Source organism: Brachionichthys hirsutus, unplaced genomic scaffold (genome assembly GCF_040956055.1).
Source record: "Brachionichthys hirsutus isolate HB-005 unplaced genomic scaffold, CSIRO-AGI_Bhir_v1 contig_923, whole genome shotgun sequence".
In the NCBI taxonomy this organism is placed as follows: Eukaryota; Metazoa; Chordata; class Actinopteri; order Lophiiformes; family Brachionichthyidae; genus Brachionichthys; species Brachionichthys hirsutus.
Genome location: NW_027180593.1, coordinates 52,503 through 73,138, shown reverse-complemented (window position 1 = coordinate 73,138; position 20,636 = coordinate 52,503). Strand labels below are relative to the sequence as shown.

The following is a 20,636-nucleotide window of genomic DNA, read 5'->3' as shown; positions in this document are numbered from 1 at the left end:
CACACACACACACACATCTTTCGACAGCCGATTTAAACATGTTGTTCTGCCTTTTTTTTTTTAAAGTTATTTTTAAATATCACATCTACGACATAAACGTCTCTGCATCTGTAGTCAGGAGAAACATCTTTCATGAAAAGCTCAGCTCTGGTGGAGAGAGAGACGGAGACGTGCATTTAACCAGCGATGAACGTACTTATACCTAGTCTACTGCACTTTCGGTTTGTCCCGTGGGGGGGTCACCACAGCAAATCAACTTTCTCCACTTCACCCTGTCCTTTGCACCGTCCTCCCCAACACCAGCCACTCTCATGTCCTCCCTCACTACGTCCATGTATCTTCTCCTGGGTCGACCTCTAGCCCTGATCCCTGGCAGGTCCATCATCAGCATCCTTCTACCGATATAGTCCCTGTCTCTCCTCTGGACATGTCCAAACCATCAAAGTCTGGCCTCTCTGACCTCGTCTCCAAAATGTCTAACCTTCACTGTCCCTCTAATCCTGTCCAACCTGGTCACTCCCAAGGAGAACCTCAGCATCTTCATCTCTGCTACTTCTAGCTCCGCCTCCTGTCTCTTCCTCAAAGCCACCGTCTCTAAGCCGTCCATCATGGCCGACCTCACCACCGTCTTGTAGACCTTTCCTTTCATCCTCGCAGACACTCTATCACAGAGCACACGATTGCCTGCACACGATTATTCACCTCCTTTCCACATTCTCTCCATCACTCTGCACCGCTGACCCGAGGTACCTGAAGTCCTCGACCTTCTTTACGTCTTTTCGATGATCCGTTTCCAGGTGATTGCGTACGACCATGGACAGGTGATGGAAGATCCGGCCCTCATCGGCAGGGTGGGCTTTACAGGTCAGACAACTGAGACCCTTCTATTTAGGACATTAAAATAAAGGCCAGTCAGGAAATGACAACAGGATGTTTACATGTTTCCTTCCTGCACACCACCTGCAGGCGTTCCCTGGAGTGCAGACGTCTTCCTCAATGACACGCGCCTGTCAGACGCTGGTATTTACCGTTGCCTGGTCAACAACCCGCCTGAGACGGCAAATTCTGGAATCAGTGAACTGGAGCTCAAAGTTCTGAGTGAGTTTGTCAAACATTTTTTTTCCAATTCCACTGGAGGGAGAACGTTTAAGTGGCCGAGTCGCTTTGAGCCCTTGTTCATCTGATTGGCTTATTCTTGTAGCTCCGCCTTCGCTGCCTCTGTGCCAGTGGGACGGAGACGCTGACGCAGGGGGGAGCGTCACGCTCTCCTGCTCCGTGGAGGACGGCGTGCCCACCCCGGAGATCCACTGGGAGAAACTAGAACCAGAGAAAACTGCACTTCCCATCAACATGGAGGGTCAGTGAACGCAACATGCGTATTGTCTGGACGAAGGCTTGGAGGACGTCATCACCGCTCTTCTCTCTCAGGGGATCTATCGGGATCCATCCAGATCTTCAACGTGTCTTCTCAGACGTCCGGCTTGTATCGCTGCTCCGCCACAAACGTCTTGGGGACAGAGAACTGTTACGTCGGTCTTTCCATCTACACCGGTGAGCCTCTCCTCTCCCATCGATGACCCCTCTCTGCACCGCTGTCGCCCTAAACAACCCCGCTCTGTTTCCGGACGTAGCTCCGGGTCGCCCCTCCGGTGTTCTGCAGGGAGTTCTGCTGACCCTGTCGATGTGCCTGGTGCTGCTGGCGCTGGTGCTGCTCGCATTGTGGCTCCATCACACAGGACAGGATGGCTGGAGGCGGAGGGATGGGAAGGAGGAGTGTTACAATGAGATACGGTACACTTCGTCTCTGCGTTCATTCGTTTGAGTCCTCGGCATCAGCGGGAAAAGGAGAAGGAAACACTTCAAGGCGGTGTTGGACAAAGACCTTGGAGACTCTTTTTTTTCAGCCTGTCCTGTTTTCTCTCCGTACGACATGTAGTCATACATTTAGAAATAAATGTAGTTTAATTGAAATAGGTACGCCATTTTATTTATAAGACGCATCTTAAGCTGTATATATATATATATATATATAAGCGGGATGCCGAGCCCACGTGATTAAAAAGGGAACCTTCAACAGCCGCCAGTAATCAGGTCCTCACGGCAAACCCAAAGCCTCGTCTTCAAACTTCAATTTATACAGTCATACATTAAGTTTACACGAAAGGTCTGACTGTAAATCAGTCCCCCCCCCCCAAAATGTCCAGGTGTGGACACGGACGCATCACCATGGACAGGAAGGGACTGAAAGCCCAGAGAAGAAAACTGAAGCCCATTAAAAACACTGCATGGAAATTAAATCACGACATTTCATATGCAAACAGACACAAAAAACCTTTAATTTAAACAGGAGGGGGGGTGGGGGACATAAAAATACTGCACATCAAATTAAAGTTATTAAATAGAAGACCCCTCTCCCAAAAGAACTAAAAACAAAACAACGTGGGGTGGTGTATGATGAAAAATAGATTCTTCCCAAACTGCACATTTCAAGGTGCCCCCCCCCCCACCGAAGGGGAAACACAAAGGTTCAACCTCAACATAGTGTCTTGACTGTAAAAGAAAATTGAATAATAAAATAGATTTATATTTTAAAGATTTATGTACGAAACATGCTCTGCATCATTTCAGAGATTACGAAATTGTTTCTTTTTTAACCTCAGGTCTGTTTGATCTTTCTGCTTTTCTCACTCCCAGCAATGAAAATAAAACAATACTCCCTGTTGCTTTGGATAGGCGATGACAGAGGAGGGAAAAAAACATAACGGCACTGATCGGGAAGTCTGTTTTTCCTGAGTCAAAAGGATCACGTTTCCAGAGAGACGATGACAAAACCGTTCGCCTATCGGGAATTCGTCAGCCGAGACGAACAGAAATCTGAGAGCTGCTGAAGATTTTTTAAAAAGTGGAAACAGAAAAAGCTAAATAAGGAGTGTTCCTCCTTCAGATGTTGGGATTCAATAAACAGCATGCAGAACACATCTGAACCTGCCATGATATTGTATAGCAGTGTTACACACTTTAAAAGAAAAAGAAAAGACAGCCGTTGGGGAGATGATGCAGATGTGATGAGGCCAATTAAATTGAGGGGAGGGGTACAGATGACAGAAGGCAGAGTTTCAATTTGATACATCAGCACGACAGGTCCCGTTAAAGAAATTATTAATCACATAAATATTCCACCTTTGCTTTCAGTATTTATTCAAATGTTTATTTCCAACTAAAACGCTGGATTGAACCACGAAGGCGCCGCAGCAGTCGTGGGTCTATTAGCAGAATTATACCAACGGGAGGCGCCACAGAAGGTAAAGAAAGCAGAGGAGCCCAGACAACCGCCTGGATCCCTGCTGAAGTCATGAGCTGAGTGGATCTGACCAGGGACGACATCATAGCAGCCCCCCCGCCCAAAAAAAAGACTCCGTTAAACACTAAGGAACTTTAGATTCTTCAAGTAAAAAAACAACAAACAAAATGACATTCCACTCATCAAAAGAAAATACAAGGCTGAACATTTGACACTTCGGTTTTTTCTTTTTCGTTTGCGATTCTGACCCCGTGGGCGTCGGTCGGCTCTGTCGGACTGAGGAACCCGACTGGAGGCGAGCGGTTAAAGCTCCCCGTCCTGAACGTTGCTCCTAGATAGGTCTGTTGAATTTTGATTTTCTTAAAGAAACGGACCAGAAGACAAGATAACAACCTTTTGGGGAGACCCATCTTTTTCCTGTTGAATATGTAGAACGGTGAGAAACACGTACTATTGAATATTGACACGCGAGTGCGGTAAAACGGGAAAATCCAAAAGGCGTATTGTGGTTTCTTCGTCTCTTTAATCTGTACATACAGCAACAGAGTGTGAAATCGCTAAAATAATGATGGGGGTGGGGGGGCATTGCTGCAAATGTCAAGTGAGTGAAAGTCAGAGGCTTTCCTTTCCTCTCCAGTATAGAAAAATAATAAATCCTCAAGCAAAGCATCCCTTAGAATTGCACTGGCCTTTCTGGCCTGCCACTACTGTCCCAACCTTGTCCAAAGAGACACGGAGTGTCTTTGTCAGAAAGAACCCCCCCCCAAAACAACTTTTAATAGTTTTCATCGTGACTATTGATGAACTCTGACTTTGGAATAAACGGGTGGTCTCGTTTATTCCTCAACATTCCTCAACATGCTCAGCTCTGCGTGGCGACAGACGCCGAACCCCTTTGGGCGACGAGGAGACACGACCAAATCCATCCAGTATCGACGTGGACGTGTTGAAGGACAGGAGCTTGTTGGACCGGGGGCGGCCGCAGTGAGCCTCGAAGGCTGGAATGAGTCCGGTCTGATATCTCACGTGGGTCGCGCCAGGGCAGACTCAGCGCAGGTGCTCAAGTAAAGGCAGCTCTGTGGGTTCCTCTCGGGGGGCGGGAGGATCCCCCGCCGTCAGGAGGTGTGGAGCCATCGTCTGAGTGGCTCCCAGAGGATCTTGTGTCAGACCGGCTTCCTGGAGGCGGGCAGGAGGACTGGGCTGCAAGAGAGGAGGCGTGTCTTTAAAGCTCTGCAGAATTAGTTGTGATTTTTACAATTTACAATAACTGCTGAGCGTGTTAAAAAAAAAAATCTATCAATAAAAACCAAACAGATGCAATAATTCCAACAAGGTACAAAATGTTTTTGTCTAACATTTGTTGACCTTTCTAAAATAATATCAGTGCAGCGATATCCATATACGATACTAAATCCGCCCGACGAGGAGTTAATGAAACCGTCGCCTCCTCACCGGCGTGCGTATCGTCTGAACTGCTGCTCCTTCCCCCTCCACTGCAGCCGGTCCATTAAAGCCCTTCCTGCCAGAGAAACTCCATTTGCCGATGTGGCTCTCGTAGTGCAGCCCCCCGCCCTGGCCGAGGCCGAGGCCGGCCCCCCGCTGGCCCGCCCGGAGCCCGGAGTTCTCCAGGAGACTGAAGCGCTCCGGCCCTGGCACAGCGGCTGGAGCCACAGAACCGCTGAAGGACAGCTGGGAGCTGGACAGCTGCTGGCCCAGGAGCCCCTGGATGGACGATGTACGCTGCAAGGATGTGAGGAGACCCGCCTCCATCCTGCACTCCGATTGGCCGAGCAGAGCTAATGGGAGCGGTTGGGGATGATGAGGCCAGTTCTGGGACGGACCCACAGGGTTGTCTGTACCTGAAATGGAAGACAAGCCTGATCTGTGATGCTGTGTGTGCTAACAAGAAGCTAACTCAGACTAGCATGTCATTTTGGTATCATTTCTCCCCCACATGTAACCTGAATGGTAAACAGGCCGAGTCTTGGCTCTTACCCAAGGAGGGCTGGATCGTGGTGATGTGCGGCTGAGGAAGGCCGGAGGCCGGCGCGTTCTGGGCGGTGTGAACGGCTGGGTTGGCAGAAATGGAGGCGGCGCCGCCTCCGCAGTCCGAGTCCTCGATGTTCCCGCCGCTGTTGCAGCCGGCGCCACAACCCTTCTGTAACCTGCGGGGAGACGCGCGTCAGCGTCCGGGCTTCAGACTGCGTGCGCATTCGGCACGCGGCGTTTCGGGTCACGTACCTGCCCCAGCTGCTGATGAGCCAGGTGTAGATGTTGTGTGGGCTGACGGGCCCCCCCCACACTGACCGGAGCTGGCCGTGCCCCCCAGCGTACGAGGTCGTCAGGGGGGATACGTAGATGGGGTAGCCGATGGGCTGGTCGCACGAAGAGTTGATCATATTCCTCAGCGCCTGTTTGGCGTTTTGAATGCTGCCGCGCTCTGGGTTGCGATTTCGCAGGAAAACCAGCTCCTGCTGCTGCCCCGCCCACAACCCCCGCACGCACTCTCGATTAACCTGTAGGGGGGGGGGGGGGGGGGGGCATAAAGCTGGTCAAACAGCAAGTTCAGGAGGAAAACATCAAAGCAGAGACAGGTTGAATCGGGGACCTTGATCACTCGGAAGCTGAGGAACCGCTTGTTGAGCATGATGATCTTGTACTCGTCGCTTCCGTCGTCCATTATGTGGCGCAGCGCCAACAGCGAGGGCATGTTCGCTAGGATAGCGCTGCGCCACACGGGGTCACCCTCGTGAGATATCAGCATCTTCTCCTCGTTGGCGGTGACGGCGTCGTACAGAACCACTGGATCCTCGTACTCGTCTGGCGATGTGAAGTGGTCCTGGAGGAGACGGGTTAACTCTTTGAGTGCCGTTCACGTCTAAAGACGGGTTTTTAAAAACCCAGGACATTCACTGCCAACCCCTGACATTGAAATCTGCCTCTCTTCGACGGCCAATAGGCTCCAGAACGAAAAATGATAGGAGCACAATTTTAATATTTCATTTGGTAGATTCGGCGTTTGCAGAGTAAAGAATATTCTGTGGGGCTTGGAAAACTGGGGCACTCGGCATATAACTGAGCTTGAGCTGGTTAAAAGGTCGGTAACAGTTCAGGGACAATACAAATGATCTTCCTATCTTAGTCTAAAAGCAGTTTTCTTCTTCCGCGAGTGCTACCTGATGTAATTTGAGGGACATCCGCACCCCTGGCGCCACAACGCGATTCAGCAGATCCATATCTGCAAACACCCACTCATCCCTGGGAGACGTGATGCGGAAGTCTCCCTTGAAGAGCGCATGGAGGCCGTAGAGAAACGGCTCCAAGCTGTCCCACGAGATAAACAATGAATTAATGCCTCTTGCATATTGCTGACACACACCTCGTGTGTGTGTGTGTGTGTGTGTGTGTGTGTGTGTGTGAAACAACGGGTGGCCTTTTTACACTTGCCTTGCAGACATGCTGTGGGATGCCGTGCCCAGAGCTCGTCTTCCCAGGATGCACAGCCCGAAGCACAGGTTGACTAGTGGAGAATCTCTGTCACACGTCACCGGCTACGTCAGAATATAGAAATTAGAAACAATTCAATGTTAGAGATTTATTTCGTTAGAAATAAACAACCCGGTTTGAGCGAGGATGACGCTCAAACACTGACTGATGTTAAAACTTTACAATAAGACTGTTATTCAACGTCTTGCTGCTAAAATTGATTTGTTCGATTTGATCTACAGATGAATTTTGTGTGAGGTTTTAACTTTACTTTACAGAAAGCGGATAGCAGCAGAACGGGGAAAAGGGAAAACAAAGACCACTGCGAGCCGAGGGAGATTTGTGGCATAAGAGTCTGACCGTTTGCCGCCTGCTGTTGCAATACTGAATCCAGTCCAGGTAAACCATGCAGAAAGAGGACAGAGTGATGCCAGAGGCCCTGTGGTCGTAGTCCTCATCAATGTTCAGGTTGAAGGTGGGGTCGCCATCTACGTAGTTCGGGCCGAGACAAGGCCGCAGCGCCTCCTGAACCGTCTCATTCGCCAGCCAGGCTTCCAGCTTCGAGGATCGACTCACGTAGTAGACGATGCTCTGTTTGAGGGCAGATTTAAGATTAGACAATCGTTTCACTTCAACGTCGTAAGCTTTAAAAAATATATATACATCTCACATTATGAAAAAGAATTTGATCCAAATGTGGACAAGAATCAGGCGATGGCAGACTATCTGGACTCCTCAGCTTACCTTGACATAGTAAGTGATGAGGATCTTACGGAGATCGAAAACTTGTAACATGGAGGCTGCATTGTTGTCGCTGATGCTGTAGCCCTCCAACACGTACTTTGTGGCGGCGACCTCCCAAGCCAGCCAGCGCTGCCCGAAGGCAGCGTTGAACGACAGCATGTGAGGGAGGTGGCCGGGCTCACAGCAGCAACAACCCTCGTCCTCCTCTACACCCTCGGTGATGGCCTCCACTTCCCTCTGCTGACAGTAGGTACCTAGAAAGGAGGCAAACGTGTGAGGACCAGAACAGCACAAGCAATCAAGCAATCGGCTTCCCTTCGTATGATTCTAAAATACTGCAAGCCAAATGTATGTCCTTTAAAATGGATTTAAAATATATGTTTACATAAACAAAATACAAATAAATGACTACCAGAATAAAAATCAACATTAACTACATGGCACAAAAATATTTAAAAGAAACAAATAAACATTTGTAAAGATGACCTGTATCTTTAAATATCTAACAAAGTCATTAGGGCCTTTTTTTTTTTTACATTTACATTTTACATTTTTTCGTACTACGGACTCGGCTAAAACAGCACGATCTCCGTGAGTATTATAGAATATTCTATGAGCACACATGAGAAGCTGCCAGCCTTCCTCACCCCCGCTACTAACCTCTGAACTCTAGACCTCTCAGCTGGAAGGTGACGAGGCCGTTCCCAATCTCGATGATGTGCACCAGGGCGTTGAGGTAGTCCGACGCCAGGATGAAGCAGTCGCCTGTAGCGTAGTTGCCCCAGCGGCCCAGAAGCAGGTCTCCACACAAGCTGTGCTGCAGAGAGCGCGTCAGGTGCTCGTAGAAGATAGAGTTCAGGTTGTTGTCATCAGCGCCTGTTAAAAACACAGAAAGCATCATAAAAAGGAGTCAGAGCGCTGATCAGCAGGGTTGTGGTTCGGTTACGGCCTACCTGGGTTGCGGTCCAGCTGAGTGGCAAGTCTGGTGTTGGAATGGTCGACACGCTTGGTGCTGCAAACAGGACAAACTAGCGTCAAAATTTAACTCATTTTAATTGACTTCAGAACCCCCCCGAAAAAAATGCATACTTGTAGTCACGCTCCCAGAATTTCACAGGCCGGGTGTACGAGGTGACAAACACCGCACTGCCAAGAACAGGATTGAGAGGGGTGGAGAAGAGAGCCGAAAATATGGCTTGGACAAAAAGCACGGCAGAGTCTGAAGAACACGAGTTAAAGATTTCTCATCAACAAAACACACCTGGAGGACAGACTTTAATACTTGAATAATGTGCAACAACAGCTCCTCCTGGATAATTCGATTAAACCCATATTAAAATAAAGTCAACCACGTTCGGCTCATGTTGAGCGCTGCAGCTGTTGAGGACGAGGTTTGTGCTGCTGCACTAGATCGCACTGGCTGCTTAAGTGGCCATTAACGTCAAACACACAGAAGGATACGAGGCACGGCAAAGGGTTGAGCGAAGGCGTGGAAGGCTGAGCCCCAGGTGATCTGCCAGGGGGCGATGTAAGTCAAAACGAAGCGCAGCTTATACAGCAGGTCCCACATCTGAGAATTCAAAGGAGGAATAAATAAAACAGACAGTCAGCCATATTCACACGACCACAGAGACACTGTACTGGTGATACATCAAAAACACGCAAGAGTAATCTAATACCCTTTGAATATCTGCTGACCTGAGTAAGAGGGTATGATTCACATCATTTCTGATTAGTATCCCAACATGACAGAATGTACATCCCAACCTTGCTGAAGACAATCGACATGAAGTAGTAGTCGATGAGGAAGGTCTCTGAGAAGTGTGGATAGTCGAACTGAAAGAAGAGCGCGGTGAAGCACAGCGTGACGTACTGCTGCGACGGGGCGCAGAAGGACGAACGAAGTAGCTTCAGGCCCGCTACCGAGATGAAGAGGGCTCGGCTGCTGGAAGGGAAGCAGATGGAGGAGAAATCAGTGCTATGTTGGTAAGGGATGATATGAGAGACCTTGGAATATGTACAGCTTCACACTGAGTGAAAAGGGAAACACCTGAGATAGCATTCTACGCATCGCCTGTTGTTTGAAGATAAGATGGATACGCATGAGCAGGTTATGTTCAATGATTCCAACACACACACAGCTAACAGCATATGTCCTCTGGGAGCAGAGTGAGGGAAGCCTTACTAGATGTCCAGGTCTTTGTGGCTCTGGCCCACATTTTGCGCTTCTGCGGTGAGGGAGTTCAGCACCACGGCCGGGTAGATGACATATTTCTCCACACACTGAAGCCACGCATAGAGCTTCTCAAACCACATCAGCTGAGCAGCATCTGGGGCAAACGAAAAGAAACATCTGAGAAGCCCGCCGGGGAGACTCACAGTCCAAACTGTACCTTTCCAAATCATGTTCTCCTTAAATCTTTTCACAGCTGTGAGATTAGTACAAAGGAATTGATTAATATATATATATAAAGATTAATATCCTTAGCAGAGGATGCTCTCTCTGTTATCAAATAACAGCTCTAGAAGGAGAACGGAAAACATTGTAATGAATAAAAGAGCTAAAAAGAGCAATCACACACTCACCTCGGACCTCAAACTGGCTGTACTCCCGAGACCGGAGCACAGGGTGAGACAGGCAGAACCATGGCAGCTGCTTGCGGAGCTGAGGCAGGATATAGTGCGTAATGAAGCCAACAACTCCGGCCAGGATGTACAAGACAAAACTCAGAGCAGGCTGGGGATGAGAAAAAGAAAATAAGAAAAGTTAGCAGAAAAACAAATCCGAAGGCATTTCTCAGACGTATCCGAAAACTCTGCTCAAACTAACTCGAAGGGCGATGAATACTGTGCTGACACTGATAGCGAAGGTTATGACTGCCATTAGAGGACACATAACAAGGTCTGAATGCAGAATCTCCTTCTGTAGAGAGAGAGAGAGAGAGAGAGAGAGAAAATGAGCAAAAACTTTAAAATGACTGACGGGGAAATCAAAAGAGAAGCTGCAATTGAGCTGCAATCTTTACCACAGAGTTCTGCAGCTTCTCTGGAAGCGGGTCCTTGATCTCCACGGGAGGTTCTTCTGGGGGTCGGTTCTCCAATTCCTGGAATAACTTTGACCGAACGAGCGACCTGATGTAAGCAGAAGAAACAAAAATGAACCACGACTGCAACAAAAAGCTGAGGTGTAAATTTTAAACTAAACAGTTGCAACGCCAAAGAAGGACTCTTGGGAAAAAAACAGAAGAACTAAAGGCCAAATATATTTGCCAATAATAAGAAAATTCTAAAAACATATGTATTACATTTCTTGTCAGGAGGTTCCTCATGAAATTTTAAAGATTCATCCAAACACAAGATGTTCAATGGCAAGGCGAAAGGAAGCACTGACCATAGGATGGTAGGGTCGCTGCTTTGGCGACTAAGGTGGTAGGATAGGGCCAGTAGTAGGCCACAGAACACAGAGAAGAGCACTGGCACATGGGCATCCCCCCACGGCGCCTATGGTGAGAACACATCAAAACATGCAATTAGACATTGTTCAAATACAAATATTGTTCAAATGTGGCGTCTCTGTTCCACTTACACTGATAGCCCCGAGGCAAAATCCATACAGCAGAGCAGCCGCCAGGATGCTGCGTGTGAGGCTGAACAGAGACGAGAGGGGGCTGGTGGTGGCTGGGAAACGAGCAGAAGGAAGGGGGGGAAAAAACTAACCATGTGCAGCTTCTCAAAGGACAATTTCATCCTCAATATTCCTGTGAAGGCCTGCTCTTACCAGTTCCACCGAAAATGTGCATGTCAATCTGCTCCAGCAGACACATCACAAAAGTATTGACCTGAGGTAGCAACCCAAACAGGAAGATGACCGGGAAACACAAGGCGAGAACTGCGAGACAAGACAGAGGTGTTTAGCCATCTTTGTGGGCGTGGTGAAGCTGGTGTAGAAAGTGTCCTGTCTGTGAACTAACCAACGAGCACATCCCTGACACAGAGCAGGAAGTCTGCAGAGAAGAAGGTGACTCCGTAGAGGGAGAACGGCTGCAGGCTGCTGGAGCGCCCCGATATGTCGAAGATCCAGATCATCGCGCAGCACAAGCAGAAGTAGACTGGCCGACTATACACAATGATCCAGTTGTGACCCTGTTAAATTACAAACAGCAAGACAAGGCACAATAGATTGTTTACTTTGCCTCGGGGAGCCTTGCCCTGCAAGCTTTAAACACTTAACTGCTGAAACACACAGGTTTGAAACAATCGAGTTGCTCCTTCAGAGCTTCAAGCAATCTTGTAACTGGTGGCGTCTCGGAAGAGAGAAATATCTAAAACATGCATCGTCCAGGGTTTGAAACCACGACACCGTCATATAGACAATCATTAGAAAGCAGATTCTAAACTAAAATTCAGTTATCAAGGCAGTATTTTGAATGTTTTGTGCTTTTTTTTTCATGTCGACACTACAGGCATGTCTGTCATCCGTTTTTGACAAAGACGGATTGATCCATCATCATAACGGTACAATAAGAAACAATATGAACAATCATTCCAAAAAAATGGTAAAGCAGCACTCACGTGCATGGGAGAAGCTGCATCGGGTTGTACGCTCTGAAATAAAGAGGAAGAGCATTTCAATCTCGAAGATTCTGCAAAGTAAATAGCCGTACAAAAAAATTGCTTAAATACAATATTTAAAAGATAAGCTTAACTGTTCTTTAAATTTATTCCTGAATAACTTGGATCCCAAGTCATTTGAATTTCGTAGAGTTCAGTTTGAGATCGCTCTTATGTAGTTTGATGTCACATTTGAGAGGAGCTTATAACATCTGACAAACTGCACAATTTAACAATTTAGCTGCTGGGGCTTTCTGGCATGTCTGACATTTTTTGCCAGCCGTCATTCAGCTCCAGCAAAGCTACTGTGAACAGATCTTTAAACAAACTGTAGTGACCTTGATTTAATCTGAGCAGCGGATGTGGTGTTCTTTGAAAAGCAACACGCAGCCCCGGTTAAGTGGTTAACCACTAGAGTAAAATAGACACACTGCCTTTATCATTGTGTGTCAGAATCTGTGATGCAACACTCAAATAAATATTACTGTCAGTCAGTGTGGAAAACAGAAAGGACCGGGAGTTCAGGAAGGCAATCATACATCTTACAGTCTCTGCAGATTCACCATTCGTATCAGAAATACCAATATGATAAACAAATAACGAATTCGATCAGATTTTTTTTATTGAATAATAATCACCTTCAGTAAAGAATACTGGCAGCTAGCAATGACCAGGCAGAACTGGAAGACCCAGATGTCTCTGAAAAAGCCCTGGAGCAGCAGCAGAAAGCCCAAGAATGACACCAGACTCGCCAACACCACGGCAAACACGTTCTCTGCCACGCGACGGTTCCTGTGGCAAAACCAAGCAGAGAAATCCATTTCTGAGCAACTTAACAGGTTATTAGATAAACCCTCAACACCAAAGGACATTATTCTTATCTTCTGGACATTAACAATGATGAGAACTCATTGGAACTGAGACAATGTTATGACTGGACTGAGTAGCTAAACGGTGCTGGACATCATAGCCAGTGCTGAAAGTATAACGTTTACACATTATTCAATATTAGGGATCGCAGAATACAAAATGCCTTGCCGTGTCCCGGGGATCAACAAGCGTGAGCTCTTCCCCTGCTCCAACAGCCCAGCTTACCTGTCCAATAAGGCCAGGAGAGCCAATCGATCATACCGAACCCGCAGCCATTTCCCGGGCAGCACCCAGAAGCGATAATACTGTTTGGGCTTGGCCTTCTCCTCAATCATCAGAGTGTTTTCTTGGGACTCTTGGAGAGACTCGTGATCCAGATCAAACTACAGATGAGGTGAGAGTAAAAAAGAGTCTGTGATGGTAAAAGGCAGAAAAAGGCCTGACTAGATTTACAACGGAAGGATGATCGTCTCAGAAAACAACCAGTTTTTTTTTAAGGAAGCCATTTTTTAGTCAAATTAAAACTACATCTGAAAAAAACAGGGGAAGCCTGGCTTCCTTTGGCTTCAAGAAGAAAACACTGGAATTTCTTCTTTAAACTCTTTTCTTTGTTTGAGTTCAAAGTCAGACACCTTTTTTTTCTAATGGGTCATTTTAAAATGTTCTACCATGAAACCGGTAATTGCTGCAGACATTTACATGATTTCAACAAATGTAAGAACAAACAAATACTGCTCACCTCAGGCATTTCCAGAGGCACCCTGCGCACTTGCATGCCCTGCAAGACCACAGGTCTGGGTTGGAGAATGGAGAGGACTGGTGCTCCATCCTGGACCTCAGTAGAGGTGAAGCTTGAAGACTGGGATTGTCTCTCCCTTTCCCTGGAAGAGTAAAATATTATGGCTTTAATTGAAGTTGTTAGTCAAGGTTTTCTTAAATGTAATAATGTAGTCTTTAAAAAAAACAACTTGGCACTAAAAACTTTTTAACTTACTGAACTGGATCTTCGTAGCCCCCACCAGCAGGTCCGAATGTGTAGGATCGTTTCACTCCTGTTGAACAATAAGGAAGAAAAAAAACGATGCTTTCAGGAGAGAATAAAACACCCTGGAAAACTATTCCTGCTCAGTTACTTGCCAAGGGTTAGATGAAAAGATTAATATCCTTCACACATGCCCTTTTAATAAATATGAAGCTATGCGGGGGAAAAGATCACAAGAGAAATATTTGCAGGTTGTCTTACAACTTCCTGCTGACAATACAATTCCAGGAAGACACTGTGCCTCGCTGAGGAAAGGACAACTTCAACTCTTTGTTTCTAAAATGTGTTTTTGTTACAACCCTGTGGATAAAGCCACATCAACAGGCTCCTTGAGTGCTCCGTCTTAAAACCAAGCCGAGAGGAGTACAGGTTTATATTTAAGGGACAGACGCCAACCCCACTGGCTCACCGCTCTCATCATAGAAATAGTGCACTGCCCCCTCCGAAGTGTCGTCGAACGTGGAGGCCTCATGGATGCCGCTGCGGGGCAGTAGGAGCGAGGAAGCAAACTGCAAGGCTGAAGGAAGGGCGCGGGTTCGGGAATGAGAGGAGGTCCGTGCCCGCTGGAGGTCCTGAAGGCTAGGAAGAGAAACACAAATCATGCGACAACAAACGAATTCTGTGCAGCTGAAACTGGAATGTTCCCAAGAATATAGGATCTATCTTACGTTTTATTATTAATTTCTGCAAAAACTGCTGACCACATTCTTTATTGAGAGAATAAAAGATTTTCCTTATTGACAAAAGTAGTCATTTAATTACAGTTCTTCAAACGATCATGCTGTAAACATGTCTGGCTTCTGCGGGGTCGGGGCAAAACAAAGTTAGATTTAAGACAAAGAACGGACTATAATCGCCACTCTGCTTATTTGACTAACCTGGGAGGGGACCCCATGGTGGACGGAGGCGGTGTAGGGTTGCTCCCAGCATTGTGTCTCCTACGGATGGCCTGGGTCCTCTTAACGCTGCTGACTGCATCGTTTTTGCCACCATCCTCTGCAACCGCAGCTGGAGACGGGATTTCAGTTACATCAGTCGCTTGCATTACATTACTGCCCCTTCGTAAATGGGGGAAACATTACACCAAGCCTTACAAATATATCCGTACATACACATTTTGCATCCTGCCCCATATTGCTGGTAAAAACCCAAACACATGACCATTACTTAATAAAGCAGGCTAGAATCACCACTTAATGTGTTTCGGTTTTAGTTTCATAACGATAGTATGTTTATCTTTGAAGGTGCCCAACTGAATACATTTTCTTTGGTATAAATCAACGTACATTTCTCCTTTATGATACATGACTGATTAGCAGTGGCGTAGCTGCATCCAAGGTTCTACCATCTTCTGAACCAAAAACTAGGAGGTAATTATTTTTTATTAAGGGCCCACAAAACTCACCTCCTCCAACGGCACCCTCTTCAACCAACTCTTCTGATCTCCAGCCCATCTGGTTCCCAGTCCAGGAGCCTCCAAGAGAATCCAGCCGATGATGATGATGATGATGATGATGATGATGATGTGTTCCAGGTAAACTATCCGTTTGAATAATGCGGGCTTCCAGATCAGACTTGGAAATGGTGAGAGTGCGAGGTGCAGGTGTAGAGGCGGAGGGCATAGTAAGCAGAGTGGAGGGCAGAACCTCGGCGTTGCTCTGGCCTCCACCCGGCCCATCCATACTTAGCACACGTGCGTGAGTCTTAGCGCTAGCTGTGCTAGAGGAGCGCTGAGCAGCATGAGAAGTTGAGGGGCCAGCAGTTTCGGGTAAATCTCCTTCCCTTGGGGTGGGCAGCTGAGCAGCAGGGGACAATGGGGACGGAATGCCAGTGTTCGCAAGGTCTGGAGAGTAGCAAGAGGTAGACGAACTGGAGTCGTCGTCGTCATCGTCATCATCCGAACTGTATCGGCGCTGAGAGCCCAGACTAGAACCAGCACTCATGTCACTTCCGTCATCGTCGTCGCTAGAATCCTCAAATAAACTCTCGCTGTAAGCTTTCGTGCCCAGCCGGTTGCGCACTGGGATGTAATCTCTGTGTTGCCTGTGATTGTGGTGACGCCGGTAAGAGCCACAGTCAAAACTGCTGCTTCCTGCTCCAGCTCGCCTTCGTGGAACTTTCCTCCTCCCTGGCCTGTGCCCAACACTACTGCCGCTGGCCCGCAGCAGCTTTAAGTCTTTAGGGCGGACAACCTGCTGAGCGTGCAGAGACGACTGGTCGGGGAGTGAAAAGGGAGTCGAGGATATGGGCAAGGCAGGCTCAGAACACACTAGACCCAGGGCCAGCCCTGAGGGTACTGAATTGGCTGGTCGAGGCGGGGGTAGAGGAGGAACTGAAACTTTCTTGTCTAAATCACAAAACTCAGAGTGGCCACTGCTGGAAGGAGAAGAGTTCTGGAGAGTAGTGGGTTGTGCAATATCACAGAGGACAGGTGGGAAATCCTCTCCTTCAACAAGTGTCCTGTCTAGCCCCTGGCTATGGGAGAATTCTTTGGAAGGGGAGCGCAGTAGCACGCTATCTGACAGGTTGTCAGTGTCGCTGCCATCGAGTGCTGCTGGATCTTCTGTGGGCCCAGGATAGTTGGAGACCATTGCTGGCACTGAAGCAAACGTTTGGCCATCTGTAGGCCGTGGCTGGCTGAACGAAGGACTTTCCAACTGAGTGGAGTCAGTTTTTTCACTGCGGTAACTGCTAACCGTGCTTAGTGTCTCACGGTCTGTGGTGGCGCCCCCTGCGCTGAAACAGCTGTCCGTGGATCCAGCAGCTAGTGCTACCCCACTGCGGCTACCTGGGTGCTCAGTCCCAGGTGCAAACGCAACAGGGTCAAGGCCCAAACCCAGGAGATTTTCACTCAGCTCCTCACTTAAACTGCTCCTTATAAGGGGGCTGAGGGGAGTATCCCCAAGACTGCCAGATTCACCAGAGGGGACGAGAGGAGAATAGGTCCCTAGCCCATTGTCCTCAGGACTCTGCTGAGACAGATGCTCTTCCAACTCCTCTACTTCCTGCAACTGCTCTTTTTCACCTCCATCTTCTTGACTGGAAGGTGAAGGGGGGATAGACAAACAGGTCCTGGGTTCTCCGAATCCAGCTGACACAGCAGACATTCCCAAAAGACTCGGAAAATCCCCTCCCAGAGCAGCAGCAATGCAGGACTGGACCGCACTGGGAGCCCCTGTAACAACATGCAACATGGAACTGAATAGCTCCCAATAAATGTGAATGCACTGGTCTCCACTGAGGCAGAATTAGAAGGTGTTTAATGCCAATTTCAGGTCACTTAAAAGTAGCAGACTTACTGATGGTGTCCTGGGAACTCTGACGCAGCATCTCACGTTGAGCTGATGTGACAATCATATTGCTACATCCTTGTTCTCGCATTCGTTCTTTGATTTCTGAGGTCAAGGGAAGGAAGGAATTGAAAAAGCAGTGAATGTCAAACAAAACCTCACCTCAATTTTGTCCAAACGAAAGACAAAAATGTAGAAGTTATCGAAGATACTTACCTTTAGTGTTCCCTGTATCTTCCAACTGTGGCAAGAACTCCTGAACAATAACGACAGATAAAAATAAACTTCACTTCTATGCTGCGTCATGATACGGAAAATATCGGAGGAGAAAGAGGCTATTTCCTCTCGGTAGACTCCGTGATTGAGACCGCAGAAACTGTAGTATATTCGATTTGCTCGCTGGCTTTCCGGCATGTTGTAAATACACCTCGTAAACAGACAAAAAATAACAGACAAGTGGTCGTAAAGTCGAACAGTCGCGAGTGGCACGGGTTGTAAATTGACAAACCCCTGTAATACAAAGAGCAGGACAACATCGGTGTCTTTGGAACCATCTGCTAAGTGTATTGGCAAAAGGAAGGCGAAGAAAGTTATGAGTGAAATTGAAGAAAAGGAAGAAGGAAAAGAATGCATACAAGCTGCGAGAAAATATAATAATCTCACCGACACCTGGTTCAATCCAAACAGAGAGTGCTGGGAGCTACAGCGCACTGGGGGTGTCGAGTTGACCTTTCGAAACACGGTCATCTCTACACCTACATGACTATCCCTAGAAGCAAATCACACACACACGCAGAATATTTTATTTAGAAAACCTTTATCGACAGAAAACAAATATTCAGAGGTGCACATTTATTTGACCAGAAATGGAGTTACTGAATTTAGTTCATGGACTGCAGAAAACATAATCTAAATACATTTTCATATTTTACAAATCATATCCTATGAATTTCTTAATATTTATGTGTACTGAAATACCACCCTATTTAAATAAATACACTAAAAACTTCTTACCTGTGCTGACTTCCATCATGGGCACCTGAACCTTCCTCTCCTTCGTCCGTCTTTTGGGCTTCAGCTGTGAGCGAGGCCTGCTTCTTCTCTACAATCTCCCCGAGGTCAAACATGGCATGAAGCCGGTAGTTCACCACCTTAATGGCTGTGAAAAACACGGCCACCGCAGCGGAGTACACGCCGGCTATCACCAAGCTGGGAGGAACAGCCTGTGAAGGAATGAAAAAAACCAATGACTGCTTACTGAGTGTTGCAAATACAAGCAAGTACAGGCAAGGAAGAGGCATTCACTGCTTTTTTGACACTCTAAACACTTGACTGTGTTTTAAAGGTGTTGAATTCCTTAATCTAAAATATGATCAAAATTACAGGTTGGCGAAGTCCAATATCTAAACTGCAAGAACCTGCAGTCCTTTTTTTAAAAGAATGTCACAATATGCCATTGAAAAATTAAACATTAAGGCATCAAAGAGATACAAATCATGGTCTCCGCATAAAAAAATGCTTGTTTGGTAGACTTCAGCAGAAGTCCTATCATGATCATTATCTTTATATTTTTTCCAGTGGAAAAAATAAATGAAAGAAATGAAAAAATTAGCAAGTCACTGAATCCCGATATCAGTCAAAAATAATAGTGTGCATAAGTTTTCTACCATTTTACGTAAACATCCGTTATTTTATTGATTTTTAACAGTATTTAAAACAAGGCCATTTTCGTAGGATTCAGCTATTCTTATCGGCCATCTGATACTTCCTGGGCCTTTTCACATCTGCACTTAGAACGTTATTTTCAAGCACAAGTAGGGCCTTCCGTCCACTAATCTGTCAACCAAGTATTCATTAAATCGCTTGTGCAGCCGTCATATCTGGCATTAAAGACAACCGTTCTATAGATAAATGGTTAATAAACACTTCAGTCTGAATTCAGTACGTCCTTCATTTAGATTTAGATACACTGGCTGTTAATCTGCTGTCAAAATGTGCTTACCATGTACAGCAGAAAGGGGAAGGCCAGGAGCAATATCCATAGGTAGAGGTGAAAACAGTTTGAGAACGTGCTCTGGTGGGGGTCCACATACCAGCCTCCTGTAAGTGAAGCCCACACACCCTGCCGCAGGATCTGGAGAGCTTGAGAACCCATCTCCACCGTCTCGGTTAACCAAAAGCTGAAAGGCGTCCTCCAAGGCTGTAGCTCAAAAAACCGTGCAGCAGTTCGAGCCACAGTATCCTGTGTCTATGACGGCACTTCCATTGTGGATGGCTGGTTAACCAAGACTCTTTCATCAAGGATCTTGGATATGAATACTTCTTGCATATTCTTTTGCCAGCACTTCTCTCCCTGGACTTGTGCTGCCACACTCTAGCCTAAACTTTGCTTTTGCAGAGTGTAGCTTTCTGCCACATTGATAACCCACTGAATGCATTAAAAAACATTCATCTGCAAGAAGAACAAGACTGGTTTATTTCCTTAATTTAAGCTACATCTTTAACTTTAACTTCAGAAGAGGGGAAATAAATTCGGTCCATTTCAACTGTAAAACTATACAAAACATTACAACGTAATTACAAATGTAGCAAAAAAAAAAAATCCACATGCACAAATCAGTTGTGGGAACGAGCGACATAAAATGACGTAAATTCGTGCGACATTTGTCAGCAGATGTATATCAAACAATGCGAAGCATTCACAAAGACACATATCGTCATTGTCATATTCTTCAGACACGATTAAAGATCTTGCAATTCTCAATTTTCACGTCCAGGCCAACTCTGTGCCAGCTAGAGTGCTTTACCGATTGACATTAGCGAGCTAACAAATCATTTAGCTTCACGTTAGCTTACGAATATCACTATGGATTTGCAATCGGAAAGATTCCACCTCTTTAACAGCCGCCGCGTTCAATGGTCCGACGAAATGTAAAAGCGTAACAGATAGCAGCAGTTACTCCAGTGTAAGATTGTTTACGCTATTTACCGGCTAATGCAAGGCCGCATAAATCAGCATTTCGCCCGTAGCTGAGCAAATCAACAAGAAGTTAGCTTAACCGATGATCGCTATGTGAATGTTATTTACTCGTCGCTAGCTAACGTTAGCTTAGTGTAGCGCGACAGATCTGACAATTGTTTTCCCAGTGAACTATTTTTCCACACTTTGTATCCCACCATAGCTTACAGTTAGCATTAGCTGACCAGCTTGCCTCATATCTTCCTTCCGCATCCAGTCCTTGCAAAATCTGAGAGCTTGCTTTCCTTCTCGGGATGCTAACTAGCTAGGCAA

The 20,636-nt window shown here is 46.7% G+C and overlaps 2 protein-coding genes across 2 annotated transcripts; one reads left to right on the top strand and one right to left on the bottom strand.

Annotated features, from left to right (window-relative positions):
- Nucleotides 1–797: 797 nt before the first annotated feature.
- On the top strand, nucleotides 798–1,822 carry LOC137916077 (immunoglobulin superfamily member 11-like; the record flags this gene model as incomplete). The annotated part of the gene is made up of 5 exons (XM_068759198.1): nucleotides 798–864; nucleotides 967–1,098; nucleotides 1,202–1,357; nucleotides 1,429–1,551; nucleotides 1,632–1,822. Coding segments are annotated over 5 exons (669 nt in total), but the record flags the coding sequence as incomplete, so codon positions are not given.
- A 1,982-nt stretch (nucleotides 1,823–3,804) lies between these two features.
- On the bottom strand, nucleotides 3,805–19,499 carry LOC137916076 (pecanex-like protein 3). The gene is made up of 36 exons (XM_068759197.1): nucleotides 19,347–19,499; nucleotides 18,359–18,567; nucleotides 18,008–18,113; nucleotides 17,561–17,600; nucleotides 17,354–17,449; nucleotides 15,460–17,229; nucleotides 15,085–15,092; nucleotides 14,933–15,048; nucleotides 14,464–14,633; nucleotides 14,007–14,064; nucleotides 13,752–13,893; nucleotides 13,238–13,395; nucleotides 12,781–12,934; nucleotides 12,104–12,136; nucleotides 11,503–11,674; nucleotides 11,310–11,420; nucleotides 11,118–11,209; nucleotides 10,923–11,032; nucleotides 10,558–10,663; nucleotides 10,362–10,454; nucleotides 10,118–10,268; nucleotides 9,717–9,861; nucleotides 9,299–9,476; nucleotides 8,993–9,101; nucleotides 8,621–8,750; nucleotides 8,485–8,543; nucleotides 8,192–8,407; nucleotides 7,532–7,785; nucleotides 7,148–7,378; nucleotides 6,749–6,852; nucleotides 6,478–6,625; nucleotides 5,910–6,140; nucleotides 5,543–5,817; nucleotides 5,297–5,466; nucleotides 4,754–5,160; nucleotides 3,805–4,501 (listed from the first exon to the last, which is right to left on the bottom strand). Exons 1-36 carry the CDS (start codon nucleotides 19,497–19,499, stop codon nucleotides 4,349–4,351), a joined length of 6,858 nt encoding a protein of 2,285 aa, XP_068615298.1. The 3' UTR covers nucleotides 3,805–4,348.
- Nucleotides 19,500–20,636: the final 1,137 nt, after the last annotated feature.